Source organism: Haemorhous mexicanus, chromosome 1 (assembly GCF_027477595.1).
Source record: "Haemorhous mexicanus isolate bHaeMex1 chromosome 1, bHaeMex1.pri, whole genome shotgun sequence".
NCBI lineage: Eukaryota > Metazoa > Chordata > Aves > Passeriformes > Fringillidae > Haemorhous > Haemorhous mexicanus.
In genome coordinates this window covers 3163118-3183029 of record NC_082341.1, presented here as the reverse complement: position 1 = coordinate 3183029, position 19912 = coordinate 3163118, and the positions used below count along the sequence as shown (strand labels likewise).

General features: G+C 44.6%; 1 protein-coding gene across 2 annotated transcripts in view; it reads right to left on the bottom strand.

Moving 5' to 3' along the window:
* VIPR1 (vasoactive intestinal peptide receptor 1) overlaps nucleotides 1–19912 on the bottom strand; it is a 118366-nt gene that overhangs the window by 56316 nt on the left and 42138 nt on the right. For both annotated transcript variants that reach the window (XM_059838620.1, XM_059838628.1), the window contains exons 2-3: nucleotides 16462–16558; nucleotides 1314–1421 (exon numbers count right to left, since the gene is read on the bottom strand). In XM_059838620.1, coding sequence (XP_059694603.1) covers nucleotides 1314–1421; nucleotides 16462–16558 — 205 coding nt within the window. The remainder of the gene's footprint in view (nucleotides 1–1313; nucleotides 1422–16461; nucleotides 16559–19912) is intronic.

Below are 19912 nucleotides of genomic sequence, written 5' to 3'. Positions count from 1 at the left end.
CTGCCTGGAGTCCTGCATCCCTCATTACAGCTCTTACACGGAGCTTGTGAGGGGGATTGTCACACCCCTGTTATTGTCGCCACCCGGCCGGGGCCTAGTCCTCACCCCACAATATTACACTGTGTTACATTACATCTAAACCAAACCCACCAAGCTGTGTTACATTACATCTAAACAACCATACCCCTATTGTTTGCTACCTAAACCCCTCCTCCCAAGCGATGTTATAAAAGCTCTTGTTAGCCTCAAGTCTTTGTGTTGGGTGCTGGTCATGCAATAAAGCCACCCCAGTTTCACCCCAAGACCCGTGCTGCTGCCTTTTTGTTCTGTGCTGAACCTCCGCTGGTAGCTGGGGTTTGTGGAGCTTGTGAGGGGGATTGTCACACCCCTGTTGTTGTCATCACCTGGCTGGGGCCCAGTCCTCACCCCACAAATTACACTGTGTTACACTGCATCTAACTGGACCTGCAAAGCACTCAACTCTGCCCACCACTGTCACCGACATGTTTTATATAAAATCCTTTCCTCAGGATTTTTTCCTCCTGAGAAGCTGAGAGGCCTCAGGAACAAAGTGTAAACAATTCTTATCTGCTGCTGTGGAATGCACCAGGTGATCTGGGATTGGTCTCACCTGGTTGTTTCTAATTAATGGCCAATCCCAGTCCAGCTGTCCAGACTGTCTCGGTCAGAGACAAACCTTTGTTATTCATTCCTTTACTATTCTTAGCTAAGCCTTCTGATGAAATCCTTTCTTCTATTTCTTTAGTATAGTTTTTAATATAATATATATCATAAAATAATAAATCAAGATTCTCATCTCTTCCCTCATCCTGGGACCCCTGCGAACAGCGTCACAAATGGTGACCCCGAGGAAAGAACCACCACACACACTGCTCTGAATGTCCTGAGTGTCACCCGACAGTCCCCCCACACACACACACACACACACACACACATACACACACACACACACACACACACACACACTCACTTGGCCCTGACAGGCCAAGGGAACAAAGCACCATCACTCTGGGTAAACAATCTCCCTGTTGCATTCTACTTTTCACACGCACACGGGCACAGCAAATGAAATAAATAATGGTTTTCCTTTCTCTGAGGTTCGGAGAATGTGAAACCCAGAAATATTCTTGGGAAGAAAGAATTGTGCCTCGCTTTTCTCTGGGAAGAGAAATGTGGCGACAGCCTAGTGCTCAGAGCTGGTTTCTCCCTCTTATTGAGATGTTCCCCCCCCGTGGGGTGCTGAGAAACCCCCCTGGAAGTGAAGCTGTGGAGCTGATTTGGGATTTGCTTACCCAGGTAGGAGGTCAGGAATCTGAAGTACTTGGGGCATGGCCGTACCACGACTTCTCCCACCTCTGCTTCAGGCCAACAGGTGATGTTGTCCCACTGCCTCCTGCAGCCTGGGGAGGAGACAAAAGCAGATGGTGGAGCACTCAGGAGGGCTGGATGCAGCAGAGCAGCTCTGCAAAGGTGTGTAGAGCCCCTCACCCCAGCTCAGGCACCTTTTGGAATGAAACCCCTCTGAATATTTATTTTAAGCACTCAGGTTTTAGCTCCCCCAGTCCCTTAAATTCAGCACTGTAATTTTCCAGAAATCAGCATGGATAGAACAGCAGACAAGGGAAAAAAAACTAACAAAAACAAAAAGGCAAATCAGGCTTGATACAAAAACAGTGTCTTCTCCTAGATTAAAAAGGCAGAAATTCCCAATTAAATATCTCTCTTCCTTGCCCTTGTCACTCCCTGTTGCACTAAAACACCTGATCTGAACCTGTGAGATCTTGTCCCCTTCCTTCTGTGCTTCCCCAAATGCCATCATCTTTTCCTTCCCATTGCAGGGATTGTGCAGCTCTCACAGCAGGAAGGGGACACAGATGACAACCAAGGGATCAAGGACCAAAATGCCTTCAGCAGAAGCAGTTTTCTTCTTAAAAAGAGGAAAGGCACAAAGCACTGCTGGAGGCTGAGCAGGGACAGTGCTGTGGCCAGGAGAGGATCCCTGTGGAGGAGTGAGGGAAGGTGGCACAGCCAAGCTGGGAGTGAAGGAATAACCAACGCAGGGAGAAAACCCAGGGGTTTGTCAAAATGAGGCATTGCTGGAGATTTTCTGGGTAGGATAAAAGATTTAGTGGAATGAAAAATACCATGTCTTTTCCACAGATTTCTAATGTTTTGATTTTTGCCCTTTTATTTCTCAAAAGGCATTAATAACACCCCATGCATGCTGCATTGTTGCATCATGTAACATTAATGCTGAAGCCAAAAGGAGTTGGCAGGTTTGAATTTCAAAAAAAACTAAAGGACTCAAACACATTTTTACATTGATATGTCACCATTTTAGAGTTCTTAGCAGAATTTTGACATTTCCCCCCCCTGCTTTATATTTCCAAGAGCCAGGCACTTCACTTGCTGCCTGGGTGAGATGGATGAGTTGTCAGCAGAGCTCCCTGTTTCCAGCACCTCTGCTCTCAGTTATTTGTCTATAATAAATGTTATTTAACATTTAACAGCCCATCAGATGGAAACACTCCCCCAAGTGTGACTCACGAGCTGTTGAGGTCACCAGCCCCACAGGAGAGAGTCTGGGGTGAGAGGAACAAAGTGGTGACAAAATGTTGAGGAAATACTCCTCTTGTGCCAGCAAAGGGAGCTATGAAAACTCCTGTCAGGCTGCACTTGTTGGTAATTACACCCAAATTCCTCCTTTAAATCATCTTTTACTCCTTGAGCTAAGGAAAGGGCTGGTGTCATCCCCAGGCAGATCTGTCTCAGATCAATAGAGAGCACACAGAAATGCTTTGAAGCTGAAAAAGATCCCTTAGCTGGCTTTCAAAGTGATTTTACAGGTTTTTCCTCCCCTCTTCTTTCATGGACAAACGGAACTTTTCAAATAATGAAGTCCTGAGCTGAGTTTATCAGAGCCTGAAAAATGGAATAACTGATGGGATCTCCTTCATGCAGAGCTCATTTAAAGTCAGGTTTCAGGTCCTTGTATCAGGTGCCCAGCTCAGGTCTCACAGCCTCACACTTATCTCCCACCAAACAGCCAGAGGCTCCAACAGTGCCAGGATATTAAAGATTCCATGGGAAATGATTCCATGGTGGAATATTTCACATTCTACAATCTTTTCCTCCACCAAGTGCAATAAATTAGAGTGCAGCCATTACCTCATGATAGGTTATAATACAAAATAAAAGCCATCTGATAGCATCAGATGGCTTTTTAAATGCCCTGAATTATGCACTCTGAGAGTTTTGGTGATCTGTATCTTTTTCTCTGTTGACATTTTTCAGCACCACCTGTGATGTGTGAAGAATGCTTTTAGGTGCTCACTTTTGTATAAAAAGCTTTTTTTTTCCTGCTAAAAAGAAAGTGAAACTGGCCTTGCAAGACAAATAAAGTGTATTTTTACAAATTATTGCTTCTGTAAACACCTGATAGCTCTTACCACACCAATCTTCCTCACTGCTGCCCCAGACATGCTGAAAATATTTCTGCAATAAATAAAGAAGGGAATGGAAAGCAGAACTCTGGCTGGCAGTGCCTGTCACCACAGGATCAGTGAATTTTGGAATGGTTTGGGTTGGAATGGACCCTAAAGATCATCTCATCCCAAATCCCTGCCACTCTCCAAGGCTGCTCCAAGCCCTGTCCAGCCTGTCCTTGGACACTTCCAGGGATCCAGGAGCAGCCACAGATTCTCTGGGCACCCTGCTCTAACAGGTCTGTGTCTTTCTTGGGCTAATTGTCTGCAGTTCAGGAAAATCAGTAATTTTTAGTGAGTAGAAGAGAATAACTGGAGTTTAAAGAATTGGAATAATTGAAGATTGATACCTGCAAAATGCTTTGCATGCACAGTCCAGTGCTGCAATAATCCCATCACAACTTCAGGTAAAGCTTTGTGCCCTTTCATCTGACCCAGCACACAGACAACACTTATCAAAGAACCTTCCAGAAAATGCTTTTCTTCCTCCCAAACTGATAGACTTTATCTTGGAAAACTGCTGGGATTGGGGGTTTGGCAGGCAAAAATCCATCTGAGGGCAGAAAGAGCTGCACTGTGCCTTGAAGGAAGGAAATCCCTCCCGTCCCTGTGGCATCACTTGGATGCAGCAAAGAGGACAAGTTTGGCCTGACCACGTCTTTTTTGGGGATGATAAGTGCTTCCCCATTAATAAATTAATTAGAAATGTTGTGTTCTCCCTTGCACTGAGTGTCTGCAGGGAGGTTACAAAGGTGTTCATCAATCCTCACCCAAGTGCCAATGAGTTAAGACCACACCTCCTCTCCATTTCCATCAGAACTGCTCTGCCCATGTGCCAGTCCCAAAATCCAGGGGGTACACACTGCCAGGGGCTGTGCTTGGCTTTGGGAAGGGTCCCAGGTGAATCTGGAGGAGCTGTTTAAAAAGAAGTGTGTGGCTTTTCCAAATCAGCAGCACTTACCACCTCTCTGGGTGTTTCAGGTGCAGTGTTTAAAATCTTGTCATTATAAAAATAAACTTTAAAAAAATTAAATAATTTTTTTTTTTAAAGAAGAGGGTTTTTCCCCCCATTTTTTATATTTTAACTGTGACTCTCACACCCTCAGCTTTGCCCTGCCCTTCCTTGCCAGACTCTCAAGTGCTCTCTGGAGCTGAATATCTTCTCCTAGAGGGCTGCAGGGAAAAATCCTTCACTCCTCTAAAGAAGCTGGAGCTCAGATCCCTCTATCCAGCAGCTCAGCCTTCCTCTCTGCAAGCCAAACACCCCACCAGCAAGCCAAGAGCTGCACCAGCCTCACTCAGAGCCCTCCTCTGAGAGGTTCTGGCTCAGAAGAAGCTGCAGACCAGTGACACAGTGCTGGCTGCAGGGCATCTGGAGGCCCCAGCACACCTTTCCCACTGTCTCTGCTAAAAGTGGACCAGAGCTCTCATTTCCTCTCCCTTTGAAAGGTTAATAAAAAGAAAACAGGTCAGTTCTCACACTGGTTTGCAGAACTGGCAGACAGGAGCATTAAAAACCCATTTATTGGATTCATATCTACACTTACAGCAAATTGTGGTCAAAGCTTATCTAGGAAGCAGCAGAGAATAGCTTTCCCTCATGAATAAACGTGAATTCCAGAGCTTTGGCACAGCCCTGAGATGGGACTTGGTCTGGCTGAGGAAAGAGATGAATGGCAGCAGGCTGGTACCAGGAAAACTCCCAGGAAAACTCCCAGTTCAGGGAAAAACCCTTTCAGCACATCAGCCTTTCACTAAATCAAGGAATTATTAAGGTTGGAAAAGACATCCAAGGGCACCAAGCCCAACCCCACCCCCCAAACCCTCCCACCAAATTCTCCCTAATGCTTGGGGTCACTCCAGGTCTCTTCTGAAAGACATTCCCTCACATTTTGCTCCTGGAATCCCTGTTCAGAGGCAGGGGTGCCCATTGGACCCCTGGGGTATCTCAGGAGCTCTCAGCACCCTCAGGGATAACAGCAGGGCAAAGGCACAGCCAAGTGAAGCCAGGCTGAGCTATCCCAGGGCACCATCACAGCCTGGTGTGCTGCAATAAAATCTCATTTCCACTCCAATTTCATACCAGCAGGCAGTTTCCAAGCTCTCAGGACTGTAAACAGCCATGGGGGACATTTATTGTCCCCATGACAGGCCCAGCCTTGGTGCTCACCCTTGGCTTGCCTCATTAAAAGCATCTCATTACAGCCAATTATCCCAGCATCAGTCTCCCTGTCCCAGCTGAGCTCTGATCTCTCCCTGAATGAAGGGAACAGACCCCAAAAGATGGTGCCTGCAACAATCCATAACTCAGCACCACCCAGGCAGATTGAATTCAATCTCAGTGGAGGAAAAGCCACCATGAGCCCTGGGTCACTGCAGCCACCACAGACTCCAGAGAGCAGAGACCTCCCAAATGAAGAATAATCTTATATTTGAAAGCTGTATGAGATAATAAAAAATACCACAGATAGATTCTTTTTCTCCCATAAATCTTGTAAATTAAATGCAATTGGATTTTGACTCTGGACCAAGGAAAATTTTTAGAATTCACAACCTCCTGTGCCAAGGGAATGGTCTAAGTGTGCACTGACAGAAAAATTCTGTCCTTTTCTGAATTCACTTTGAACCTGTAAACAGCCATGGGGGACATTTATTGTCCCCATGACAGGCCCAGCCTTGGTGCTCACCCTTGGCTTGCCTCATTGAAAGCATCTCATTACAGCCAATTATCCCAGCATCAGTCTCCCTGTCCCAGCTGAGCTCTGATCTCTCCCTGAATGAAGGGAACAGACCCCAAAAGATGGTGCCTGCAACAGTCCATAACTCAGCACCACCCAGGCAGACTGAATTCAATCTCAGTGGAGGAAAAGCCACCATGAGTCCTGGGTCACTGCAGCCACCACAGACTCCAGAGAGCAGAGACCTCCCAAATGAGGAATAATCTTATATTTAAAAGCTGTATGAGATAATAAAAACTACCATAGATAGATTTTTTTCTCCCATAAATCTTGTAAATTAAATGCAATTGGATTTTGACTCTGGACCTAGGACAATTCTTAGAATTCACAACCTCCTGTGCCAAGGCAATGGTCTAAGTGTGCACTGACAGAAAAAAGTATATCCTTTTCTGAATTCACTTTGAACCTGTAAACAGCCATGGGGGACATTTATTGTCCCCATGACAGGCCCAGCCTTGGTGCTCACCCTTGGCTTGCCTCATTAAAAGCATCTCATTACAGCCAGTTATCCCAGCATCAATCTCCCTGTCCCAGCTGAGCTCTGATCTCTCCCTGAATGAAGGGAACAGACCCCAAAAGATGGTGCCTGCAACAGTCCATAACTCAGCACCACCCAGGCAGACTGAATTCAATCTCAGTGGAGGAAAAGCCACCATGAGCCCTGGGTCACTGCAGCCACCACAGACTCCAGAGAGCAGAGACCTCCCAAATGAGGAATAATCTTATATTTAAAAGCTGTATGAAATAATAAAAACTACCACAGATAGATTTTTTTTCTCCCATAAATCTTGTAAATTAAATGCAATTAGATTTTGACTCTGAACCTAGGAAAATTTTTAGAATTCACAACCTCCCATGCCAAGGCATTGCACAATTTAAGTGTCCACTGACAGAAAAATTCTGTCCTTTTCTGAATTCACTTTGAACCTGCTCATTGCTGCTTTCACTAGGAATTGCTCAGTTCTTTTACAAAGACAGAAATATTCACAGCCTAACCACAATATCCCTTTCCCTGGGGAGAAGACCCATAAAATCCTCTTTAACATCCCTCCTAGGGCATCTCTTTTTCAAGCTGAAGTGTCCCAGCCCATTCAGTAGCTTCCAGCATGGAGACAGCTCCCAATCATTTCTCCCCTGGATCTTTGGGGGTTTTAATTCTACCCCATCCTGCCCTGGGCTTGCAGAGTAGGGTTTTACCCTATTTTTCTGTGACAGATTTGGTTTACTGGGGTTAGTTTGGCTCTGAGGTTTCACTAAATGCATCCTCCCTCCCTCCTCCTGAAAAAGTCACTGTGCCCTCCTGTCTCCAATCCCACTCACACTCCAGCATCCTTTGGGCATCTCTCCTTCCCCCAGCTCCATCTCATCACATCTTTTATTTTTTATTTGTGTCATCACTGACAAAGTGCTCTGCAGAAAGCCACTCAGAGCTCCCCTTCCAGCTCTCCACAGCTTTGTGTTTAATTTGGGGTTTTTTTGCCTGCTGTGCTGCCTGCTCTGCCTCCAGCCCTGCAGGCAGGATGTGACAGAGAAGCCAGGCAGCTGGGGGAAAGCCACAATCCTGTCAGGGCTGTGACCCCTGGCATGGTGGCATTTCCTTCCCAGCACCCATGAGCTCTGCTGGTGCTCTGGTGCTCCTTTGCTCATCACTCACTGAGGGGTTTGCAGCTCCAGTGCAGCAGAAAAAGCAATCACAGAAAGCAAAAAGGATCCCAAAATTCAGGATAAGCGACAAGAGTTTGCCTCAATATCTGTGGCAAGTCTGTGATTTCATTTTTCCCACAAGCTGGACTTGATGATCTTAAAGGTCTTTTCCACCTTAACATCTCCATGGTTCTATAACACCATTAATTACTATAAAACTTGGTTTGTACTTCTGCAAGTAGAAGCTGTCTAAGCACTCAACAGGAATATATTAAAAAATTACTTTCTTCCTAAATGTTTGCAGAAATTTGGCCCAAAGACATAAGGAAGGATACCTCACCTTAAGGCCCCCAGACTGAATCAGTCCAATCAACATGAAAGAAATCACCAGTGACTGTTGCTGGAGGGTGATTTTTCAGCATGAGAATCCTGAGATTTTCCATCAACAACATCTATTGGGAAATAGTTTCATTTTTAAAAAAAAAGTTTGTAATCTTTCAGCCTTTTTGAACCAACAAACTAAATAAACACTCGACTTTTTTAATCCCTCCTTTTCATAAATCAATTTTGTGAACTGAGCCCTTCTGCCTAACTCCAGAACATGTAAACTGAAAGAAAAGATCCAAGATTTAAGAAGGTTTACAAAGGGTGTTGCCAAAACCATGACTTATCTCCTCAGCAGCCTCTAAACAAGATCTCCAGTGCTCTGACAGAGCATGATTAAAGGATTATTCCAGTTTCCTCACTCAAATCCCTCTGCTCTTCCAGGAATTGTAGACAACTGGATTTACAGAGAATCAGACTTTGAATTTAGGGACCTTCCTTGATGGGGTTTCCCATATTGGCATCTCCAGAGAGAAATTCATAGCAAAGATGAGTGGCTCAACCTCTAGGGATGCTTTTCCCAACTTCACTTTTGGTGTGTGCAATATTCCTCAGGTAGGAAGGGTGGAGACCATCATGAAATTGCTCTGATAAAGTCAATATTAATAGAAAAACTAAAAGAAAAGATGAGGAAGGAGAGTCTTTTTAACCAGGAACCTCATGGGATTTGAGAGGGACAAACACAGACTGCTGTCAGAAACAAAACCTCTGCATGGATTTAATCTGAGCTCCAGATAAATTTATTAATTTACTATCCAGAGCTTTGAAAATACTTGGAATTTATTTTCCATTGCACCAACACCACTTCCTCTGTATTTCTAAAACCTTTGCATGGCTGTGTGCATTTATCTAGCAACCCATGTTAAAAAAAAAAAGTAACCAAAACTTCTGCTGGCATTTAAGTGTGGCACATTCTCCAAACTAAAATGCTTTTTCCAACATAAATTTATGGCCACTAAGTGGCTGCTAATCCTGACAAGCCCTGGGACAGCTGTTCCCAAATCAAACAAACCCTGCTGCTTGTTAGAGAGCCTCCAGCCATGAGTCAGCAACAGCAAAACCAAGGCAAAGCCTCCACCCCTGCTGTGTTTAAAGGCAGAAAAAAGATGTTGGAACATCTTAATATCTGTGGAAGGGTGAGGTCAAGGTGAAAAGCAGAGAGGAGTGATGAGGTGCTGGGTGGGTCTGTGCTGGAATTTCATGGTTGTGATGGGTGTTTGCACTTCAGGTGGGTGGGTTCAGACAAGCAGCTGAGGGACCACTGTTGGAAACATGGAATTGTTGAGATTGGAAAAACATTTTGTAGGTATCGAGGCCAAGAGTTAACCCAGCATCACCATGTTTACCACTGAATCACCAAAATACAACTGGAAATTAGCTGTGCTCACTGGAGAGGTGGAGTTAAATCCCAACCCCAAGAACTTGGAGCTAAATCCCAATTTTCAGTGAGGCTGGGATTGCATTCCTCCCTTCTGAAATACAGAATCATGGAATAGTTTGGGTTGAAAGGGACATTTAAAGATCAGCTTGTTCAAGCCCCTTGCCATGATTTCACCTTATCTGGCCAAATCCACTCCAAGCCACTGAACACCAGCACAGAGATTTTCTCTGAAATGTGGGGGTTTGTCCTACACACCTGAGCTGCTCATTAAGATTTTAAATATTTAGATATCCCCTCATTTTAAATATTTTTACGACAGGCAAGACAATCTGAACAGGATTCATCACATCCTGAAAGAGCTGCCTACACCTGCCAGAACATACCAGAGATACCCAAAACCAAGTGAAAATCCCTTGTCAAAAGTCATCCCCATGCCATGGCTGTGTGTCCATGGAGCAAGGATGGACAGAAAAAGAACCATTTTTAGGGAAAATGTTGCTGATTATTCTTTCCTCAGAAAGAAACTCCTGGTCTGGAAGAACAGCTTCAGCTTCAGGCTGGATCAGCCAACACCAAAGGCTGGGGTTGGTTCTCAGGGTTCAGGCTGGTTTTTCACCCCTGTGAAAACTCTGCTCCCTCATGTTTCAGGGGCCAGCTCTCACAGCAGACTCTGCAAAAGTTCTCTGAAAAACCCATGGCAGATTTCTTTATTTTGATTTTCCAGGGAGTGGGTTCCACCTCTGTAAGGCTGCAGCATGAAGGTGTTTGGGAAGAGTCCCAGAGAGAGGAGGGAATGGTATAGGAAGACCTTTTGGAAGGACATGTCCTATTGTGTATCGTGATCATTGCCAAAGAACTGGGAGAAAAATTCCTGGTAAATAAAAGGGAGCTTGACTTTGGTACTGATCCTACATGACATTCTGGGATTTAAGGTCCTCAAGTCCCATGGCTGAATTTTCTACATTCAAGGAATTTTCTCCATTCAAGGAATGGATGGGACTGATGTCACGTCTGGGAGTTGCCCAAGAATGAAACTGAGAAACTCTTTTTTCCTATTATTCCAGAGGCTGGAATAATAGGAAAAAAGTAAATTAAAAATTAATAAAAGAGAACATGGAAAAAAGTCCAACAGGTCCTTTTGCCTTTAGAGTGACCACCAAGATCAAACACATTTTAGACTGAGCTAAACTGGGTTTTTTTTGAGTATCTTGATAGAGGTTTGATTTAGATTGATTTAGCAAACCAACAACTGCCATTTAATGCCATTCCTGTTGTCCAGGATTTTTTAAGAGGCTGATGAATGTGGTACAAGCCTTGTGAGAGCTCTGCACAGCTCTGAAATGACAGAATCACAGAAGGTGAGGTTGGGAAAGACCCCCAAGGTCACCAAATCCAACCACCAGCCCAGCACCACCATGTTCACCTCTGATGCATGTCCTCAAGTGCCACATCCACGGATTTTCCCCACCCTAGTTTGGGCACTTTCTGGAATTTTTGAGCTGGATCAGCCTTCTCCAGCACCTGGAGAGCTGCTGATAACAGGATTGTCCCACAAATCCCACTGACACCTCATCTGCTCCAGGAGGGCTTGTGCAGCAGGGAGGTGAGAATTCACTTGAACTTTTCCAAGCAAGGAACTATTAATTATTTCTTATCTTGCTGCACCATAAACAGATGGTGATGAATAAACAGGCTCCTAATTTAAACTTCATCAATGTTTTTTTTCCAGCTTGATTTTTAATTTCCATATGTTCACTGCTTCTCCTCCCATCAAACTTGATTTGACTTCTTTAGGGGGGACTGACAGAGACCCCCCCCACCACTAGGCTCCAAATTTGGCTTTTTTAACCAGCCTCCACTGTGGAACAGCAAAAGCAATATTCAGAGTTTGAACAACACGGGCCATTTCCCACCTGGGTTTTTTTTCCATGTCACAGTGGTGATGATGAGTTTGCAGAACTCATTTCTATCTCACAAGTGTGAGGCATGTGCAAGTTAAGCAGGTGTGATCAGGCATTGAGAGGGGAAATGCCACTATTTCTTTCCCTGTGTTTTCCATTTTTCTGGCCTTTTTATTGGGTTTTATTCTGTTTCCAAGACAGACAGGCTTAGAGAGCAAGCTAAAAAGTGCAGTGTTGGCAGGACTAGGGGTATCAGGCCAGGTTGGATGGGGCTTGGAGCAACCTGGAAGGTGTTCCTACCCATGGCAGGAGGTTGGAAGGAGATGATCTTTAAGGTCCCTTCCAACCCAAACCACTCCATGATTCTGTGATTCCACAAAGGCCATGCTCCCTGCACAGCTCTTGGTCTCCAGAGCTGCCCATCCCACCCAGACAGGAGTCATGGCTCCTTATTCAGCTGTTACCCCTAAATAACTCTGCTGCTTCTGAAAGAGTATCTGATTGCAGAGCAAATTAATTAGCAATAATGGGATAAACAGATAACGAGCTGAGCCAGCCAACCTGGACCTGATTGATTTTCCTGCCTTTTTAAAAAAGAGAGGGCTACTTTTTCAAATTTATTATCATTTAATTTGTGTGCTTCAGTTTAAGCTGAACTGTTTGAAATTACAACCATGGAGAAGAGAAGCTTTCTCAAAAAAAAAATCCACCAAAAAAAAACCCAAAACAACAAACCAGAAATACTCCTTTATGGATGACATGAAAGAGGCAAGTGAAAGTCAGCAGGAAGCAGGGCAGTGGTGATTCCTGCCTTGCAGCCTTAGGAGCTCAACAGAGAGGGATTTGCCTCTGTCTGTGAGTCTGGGAAGGAAATCCTCTTCTTCCAACCCTTGGGAGAGCTTCCCTCCTGGTGCTCAGTGCATTGTCAGCTGAGCAGCCACTGTGCTGCACACATATGTCCTGGAAAAAGCACCTGGAGCTAAATCCCTGTTTTCAGTGAGGCTGGGATTGCATTCCTCCCTTCTGAAATACAGAATCATGGAATAGCTTGGGTTGAAAGGGGCCTTTAAAGGTCAACTTGTTCAAGCCCCTTGCCATGATTTCACCTCAGCTGGCCAAATCCCCTCCAAGCCACTCAACACCAGCACAGAGATTTTCTGTGAAATGTGGTTTTTTTTCCTACACACCTGAGCTGCTCATTAGGATTTTAAATATTTAAATGTCCCCTCATTTTAAATATTTTGACCACAGGCAAACAGGATTCATCACATCCTGAAAGAGCTGCCTACACCTGGCCAGAACACACCAGAGAAACCCAAAACCAAGTGAAAATCCCTTGTCAAAAGTCATTCCCATGCCATGGCTGTGTTCCCATGTGAATCTTGTCTTTGTCTACCTATTCCTGATTTTATTGGCAAGGAACCCACTCCTGTGTTGGATCACACACTGCATTTGATGGCTCTGGCAGTTACTTCAGCATGGAAAGAACACCAGGGCAGAGCAGTGCAAGGCCAGTCCTGCTCACCAAATCCAGCCCTGTCCTGCAACACAGCTGCCCCCCACACACCCTTCCAGAAACTGGGCAAGCTCTGCCACCCAGTCCATAAAACTCCTTCCTGCAGACCTGAAAAGAGGCTGGTGGGTGTCCTCTGATTGTAACAAACTTCCTTAAATGCCCAGACTTTGATCTTGGTGCTGTTTGGTTCTCCTCTGTACACACTGCCAGCTTCAACTGCTTTTCCCTGTGGGTTTCCCCCTCACTGAATCCTCTGCAGCCTTTTCTGTGCTGGAAAACAAACTAAATAATCTTCTTCTCATCAGACTTAGGCAGTATTTAGTGACCCCTGGGCTGTAGAACACAGAATCATCAGGGTTGGAAAAGACCTTTAAAATTACCAGGTCCAATTGTCAAACTCCCTAAAATATGGGTAAATCCACAGATACTGAATCACACTCCTAAAAGGGAATAGATTGGCATGGATCATCTCCTTCCAACCCCTACCACGGGCAGGACACCTTCCAGTATCCCAGGTTGCTCCAAGCCCCATCCAACCTGGCTTTGAACACTTCCAGGGATGGCAGAAATTTAATCTGAAAAGAAACCAGGATTTCATGCGAGGAAGGGGTGGGTGTTTGAAGGCAAAAAAAAAAAAAAAAAAAAAAAAAAAAAAAAGAGGGTTTAGGAGGACATTGTTGTTTATCAGTGGAAATCTACCTGCTTAACCCCAGCCAGTGAGATCAACCTCAGCCCCATCAAGTGCTCTCAAGGAATGACTAATCTGCCTGACACATCTAATTACAGCTGTGATCAAGCCCCTCTGATCAATACAATTGATAATGGCTCCTAAACAAAGCTTTCTTTCCAGAATGTTCCAGAGACTGTGTTTATTTCCACTCTTTTGATTAGAAAGGATAACGAATCACTCGTTAAACCTCAAGTGATTTTCCTTTTCCTGAAAAGCTGTGGGAAGTGCAGAAGGCAACACAACCAGCTGGCCATAAATCAAAGTTTAACACTGCAGATCACAGGAAGCCTCAATTTCTTTCCATCCTCCTGTTCTGGGGGATGGAACTGGGTTAAAAATCATGGTTTTCCTCAGAGTCTTACTAGGATTTCTCTTTCCAGCAACACTCAGATGAAACAGTCATCACCTTCATACAATCTGATGCCATCACCTTCATGAGATTTCTCTCCAACAAACTCCCCCCTTGCCCCCACCCATCAAAGTTCAAAGTTTGATTTTACAGTTCAGGCACATTTATTGAGTTATGGAGCCCCACTCCAGAAGAACACCTTCTTTGACTTGTGCTCACATTCTGTGAACAGTCTGAAGGGGAAACACATCCAGTGTCGGCACTTGGAAATTGTCTGTCCACACAGCACAGAACAGACTTCTCCACACACTCATCCTCAGCACCTATTTAAGAGCCAACAATTTTTCTTTTTCTGTTGCCTCCAGGACACTTGGGATTGTCTGGATAACAAAGTCAGGTACTGAGCTCCTAAATACCTGCTGATGTTTTGGGGTAAATGGATGCCAACTGCTTTCCACAAAGGAAGGGACCTTAAAATCATCTCCTTCCACCCCCATTCCATGGGCAGGGACACCTTCCACTATCCCAGGGTGCTCTAAGCCCCCTCCAGCCTGGCCTTGGGCACTTCCAGGGATGAAGTAGCCACAGCTTCTCTGGAAACATGTGCCAGCCCTCTCAGGAAGGAATTTCTTCCTAATATCCAATCTAAACCTGCTCTCTTTCAGTTTGAAGCCATTCTCCCTTGTCCCTGTCATTCCAGTTCCAGTATTGTCTCCATGGACAACACCATTTTCCTGTGCTTAAATCTGCAGTTTCTGAATCAGTCCAGTTCATCAGTAGTAACTGGTGGAGATTTATCCCAGTCAAATATTTCAGCATTCCATCAGGGAAAAAAAAAACCTCCAAAGGATTTCTATATACTTGCTTTGGGCATTAATGACTTCAGAATTGGGGAAAATACTTCCAATGGTTTACTTCTGTTATTACAGACAAAAAAAAAAAAAAAAAAACAAAACAAACCATACCAAAAAAGAAAAGAAAAAGCTGTTTTGGATTATACTTTCCAATGAGAAAAAAATCATTTTGGAAAAGCAGAAAAAGTATTATCACTTCAACTATTTTAACTCCTTTTAATGTATTGAATTTAATTTAATTTCTTTAAATATCCATGAAAACAAAATGAAGCATTTAGCTGGCTTTCAGATGAAGGTTTTTATCTACCCTGAGTTCTCCCTTAACTGGATTCCAGAAGAACATTTCTTCAAAAGACTCCATTTAAATGTACAGGGACACTTGAAACAGCTTCCAAATCAAAGACAACCATCCCTTATTAGATAAAAGCTGGGGCCAAAAGCCTTCCTGGCATCCAATGAAGCTCTTCCTGGGATCAGCTTGTCCCAGGATTCTGCTCCATCAGGGCAGTCCTTCACTCTGTGGCCTGGCTGCAAACATTGCCAGGGGAGAGTTCTCTCTTCTACTTTTCCCTCTTTTGGGAGGAGGGATGCAAATCTCAAGCAGCATTTCAGATTCATCTTCCCAGCCCTTTTCCCAACAAAATGATCCCATTCTTTTTGGATCCTGGCAGTCTCAGCTGGGTCCCTACACACCTTTTACTGACAGACACAGGGCTGATAAATTGAAATAAACATTTGGAGGGGGAGAGATCCAACTGGCTGCCTTTATTTGGGGTTCTGACAGCTCTGCTGCAGGACAGGGTGGGATGGGATGGGATGGGATGGGATGGGATGGGATGGGATGGGATGGGATGGGATGGGATGGGATGGGATGGGATGGGGCAACACCAAAACCTTCCTCCTTTCCCGATCACTGAAGCAGGAAGAGGCTTAAGGAGACTGGAGACCCTTCCAGGGGGATTTCTCAGTGTGGTGAGTGCTCCATGAACAAGGAGAGGATCTCAGCTGCCTGTCTCAACTCCAGAAATACTTCACAGTCTTGGAGCACCCTCTGCTTCACCATGAGGACAGGAGCAATTTTGGCATAGGGAAGGGAGGGCAGCTCAGTCAAAGGAGATGTCACAATGACTTCCCTTAGAGTGGTCCAAGACTTAGGAGAATTTCAGGCTTTCAGTTCCCAAGGAAAAATTGGAAAAATTCCAGTTCAGAGAGGTGGACAACTGTGATTAAACCCACTGAAACACCTCAGCTAGGCCTTCCCAGCCAAGAGGCTGCAGGGGAACCTGCAGAGCTGCTGGAACTCTTGGCTGGCTTTGGAAGAATCTATTTCTCTCTCTCCTGAAGAGCCAGCTGGAAGAATCCAGCAGCAGAAGGGCTGGGAAACAGCCAGGACAAGGCAGCTGTGGGGGTGAGGGAGGTGGGTTTGCTGGCCAGGGAGGGACAGAAGTGTTGCCATACCTGAGGTCTGGTTGTCCCAGGTCAGCTCTGCCAGGCACTGGCTGCGCTCCTCCTCGATCTCCTGCATGATGCTGCACTCTGGCCGCGTGCTGGACGCCTGCAGGGAGGGCACAGAAGGTGACAGTGAGCAAAGCCCATCCTCAGGGAGGCATTCCTGGGGATTCATGGCCCCATGGGGCAAGCTGGAGCTCCCCAGGACCATTGCACAGATGTGCACCCAGCCTTATTTTATGTTCACTCAAGAGGAGGGAGAACAACCCAGAGCTGCTGAAAAAAAAAATCAGCATTTCTCTCCATTTCCTCAGGAAAAAAAAACCCCACAACCTATTTTTTTTCTGATTATCAGTATGATAATTCACTTGTGGGGAATTTTGGGAGGATTTGAGATGGGACCTCTGAATTGGTTTTGATGATGCAGTTTATTTTTCTTATTTTCTACATAGGCAGGAAGGGTGAGTTCAGCTCACATCTCCACTGCATGGTTCAGAAGGTCACAAGACCCTCAGTTACAAGGCCTTTTAAGGAGTTATTGACCAATAAAACACTGCCAACAAGGATATTTATGCTTCTGACCCAATCCTAAAATATTTAGTCTTATGGACCCATGCTACAGTGTAAGCTTTCTTAGCCAATCATGTTATGGCATGAACAAACTTAGCACAAACCCACAGTGCTGCATTCTGAACTCCTTGTTTACATCTGTAACTACTTTTATTTTTTCTATATCTTAGACTCTAAACTTCCCTTTACTTTGCTTAACATGTCTCTGCTTTAAACTATAAATCCACATTCTCCCTTCTAGCACCTCAGTTTGGGAGCCTTTTCCAAGGTCTCAGATCAAGTCCTGGGTTAAACTCTAAGTTTTGGCTCACAGGCCCAAAGTTCTGAGAGCTCCCTGCATTTTGGGATTCCAACAGATCAGGAGCAATTCTGCTGCTCTATGCTCTGGAAACCCTGCCTGGCTAACCAGCACCACCAGCTATGTAGGGCAGGGCAGATTGAATATTTATGCCAGGAGCAGTGGGACCTGTGCTTCATGGTTTATTCCCTGGCTCCTGGCTCTCACGCTAATCCAAAGCACAACAACCCCCAAATCAAATAAGAACAGAATCTCTGATGCAGATTAGGAGATCAAGGAGCTAAGAAGCAGGAAATTCCCAGTGACAAAGCTTTTTCCCCTCAAGTGGTTTCTCCTCAGTCAGCCCTAATCAAGTTGTGTTTGTGATGCAACAGTGGCCATAAACGTTCAGGTAATTAATTGTGGACTCCTCATAACATGCAATTCATGACCTGCCTCAATCATAAAACATGAAAATGGTGATTTCTACTCCAAAAAAAGGAACTCACACATATCTCAGGGTCCCCTTGCCACCAACACACTCTCAGCTTGGAGGGGACACCTTGGCCATTGCTATGGCCAGAAACTGAGGCTGCTCCCAACCCCAGTGCTTTTAAAGGGATTGCAAAGGGCATTCAACAGGGAGAAAACTTTTCAGAATTCCAGCTGCAAAGAGATGGAGAGAAGGGAATGATGTCAAGAGAGCCTTGGCTTGAGTTCATACTGTCCCTGTGAAATGTAATGTGGGAAAAAACATCAGTGGGGTGAACTTCAGGAACAGATTGTGAGGACACAGGAGAAGTGATTGATTCAGTGTCCTCTCTTGAGAGTTTTGGGATAATCATATATTTTCATCAGAAATAAGCAGAGAAAATAAATTAAGAAAACAAAAATAATTTCCTGTCTTGTTTCAAAACGCTTTGAGTTATTGCTCTGTTGATAAATTTGCCAGTCAAGGTTTTAAGACAAGAAAAGTCCAGCAATCCTTTGAAGGAACAATTGTTTGATGCAAATTTGGGTTAAGATTATAAAATAATTTAACACATTAAATTAATCTCACCATTTCCTATTAACCTATCCTGCTCTCTTCCCTGTTTCATACCATGCCTGGTTTAGATTTTAATTTCCTTTAGGTTGGGAGTGGGCCTTGATTAGTAGTGTATAAACAAATAATTGTGGTTTTCTAGTCAAATTAAAAATAAATAAAAATACAAACACTAGAAGAAGGGGAATCATTTGGAGTTGTCTTCATTCTCAAATATTTCTTTTCCCCAAAGGGAAACAGATCTTTGGAAATTTCATCTTGGCTCATCTGAAATACCATAGAGTTATTTTGTTTTGATTTACAATTCTTCTTGCCATTTTATTTTAACCTTAAAAAAGCACAAGGGGAAGCGTGAGAGATTCGCAGAACACTTGCTGGAAAAATAAAGATTGAAATGTTTTCAAAACATTCTGACTTTTTCAAGGGGAAGTTTTAACTCTCTGGACTTAAACGTTTGCCAAATTCATCTCACATCCATAAATACCTCTGGTTTTCACTTTATAAATTAATTCATACTTCTCTAACTTTGATCAGGGCTGGCAAACCACTCTGTAGTTCTAAAATATTTGTGATTTGTTTTTAGGCAGTAGATTTTACACCAAGCCCATTAGCAAGTACTTCAATGCCACTCCTTCCTTCAGCAAAATCTCGTGCCTGAGTTGGATAGTTGTATATTCACCTCAATGGTCCAATATTTACTTCTGAGTAACTGGTTTTGTCACCTTTAAAAACAAATAAACAAATGAGGCTCTGTTTTGAAAAGCTGGCTTGTGACAGGCTCAGGTAAATTTGATTATACATAGAACCTTTAAAATCTCATCTTTTTTTTTTTTTTTTTTTCCATACAATCCAAAAGAAAATATATCTATGTCAGGCAAAACTCTGAAAAAAAGAGTGTCCAGCAGCTAAATACCAAAATACAGAAGATCTTGGGTTTGTGGTGCTGGTGCTGATTTCTTGTGAGCTTTTGGGGAAGGTGGGTGCTCACAACAACCCCAAGCAAAACTGAAGGCTGAGGGCAGAGGGGCTGGAAAAGGTCCTGGGGGTGCTGGTGACAGCAGCTGAACAGGAGCCCAGGTGTGCCCAGGTGGGCAGGAAGGGCAGTGGCACTTGGATTGGACAGGAATTGGGTGTCCTGCAGGACCAGGGTGGGGATTGTCCCCTGTGCTGGGCACTGGTGGGGCCACACCTCCAACCCTGGGGTCAGTTTTGGGCCCCTCATGACAACAAGGACACTGAGGGGCTGGAGTGAGTCCAGGCAAGAGAGTGGAGATGGGGAAAGATCTGGAGCACCAGAAGTGGCTGAGGGAGCTCAGCCTGGAGCAAAGGAGGCTCAGGGGGGACCTTGTGGCTCTGCACAACTCCTGACAGGAGGGGACAGCCAGGTGTGGCTCTGCTCCCAAGTCACAAGTGACAGGACAAGAGGGAACGACTTCAATTAGCACCAGGGCCTGGTTAGTTTGGATATTAGGGAAAATTTCACCACTGAAAGGGCTGGCACAGGCTGCCCAGAGCAGTGGTTGAGTCACCATCCTCTGGAGATGCTTAAAAGCCATGCAGATGTGGCC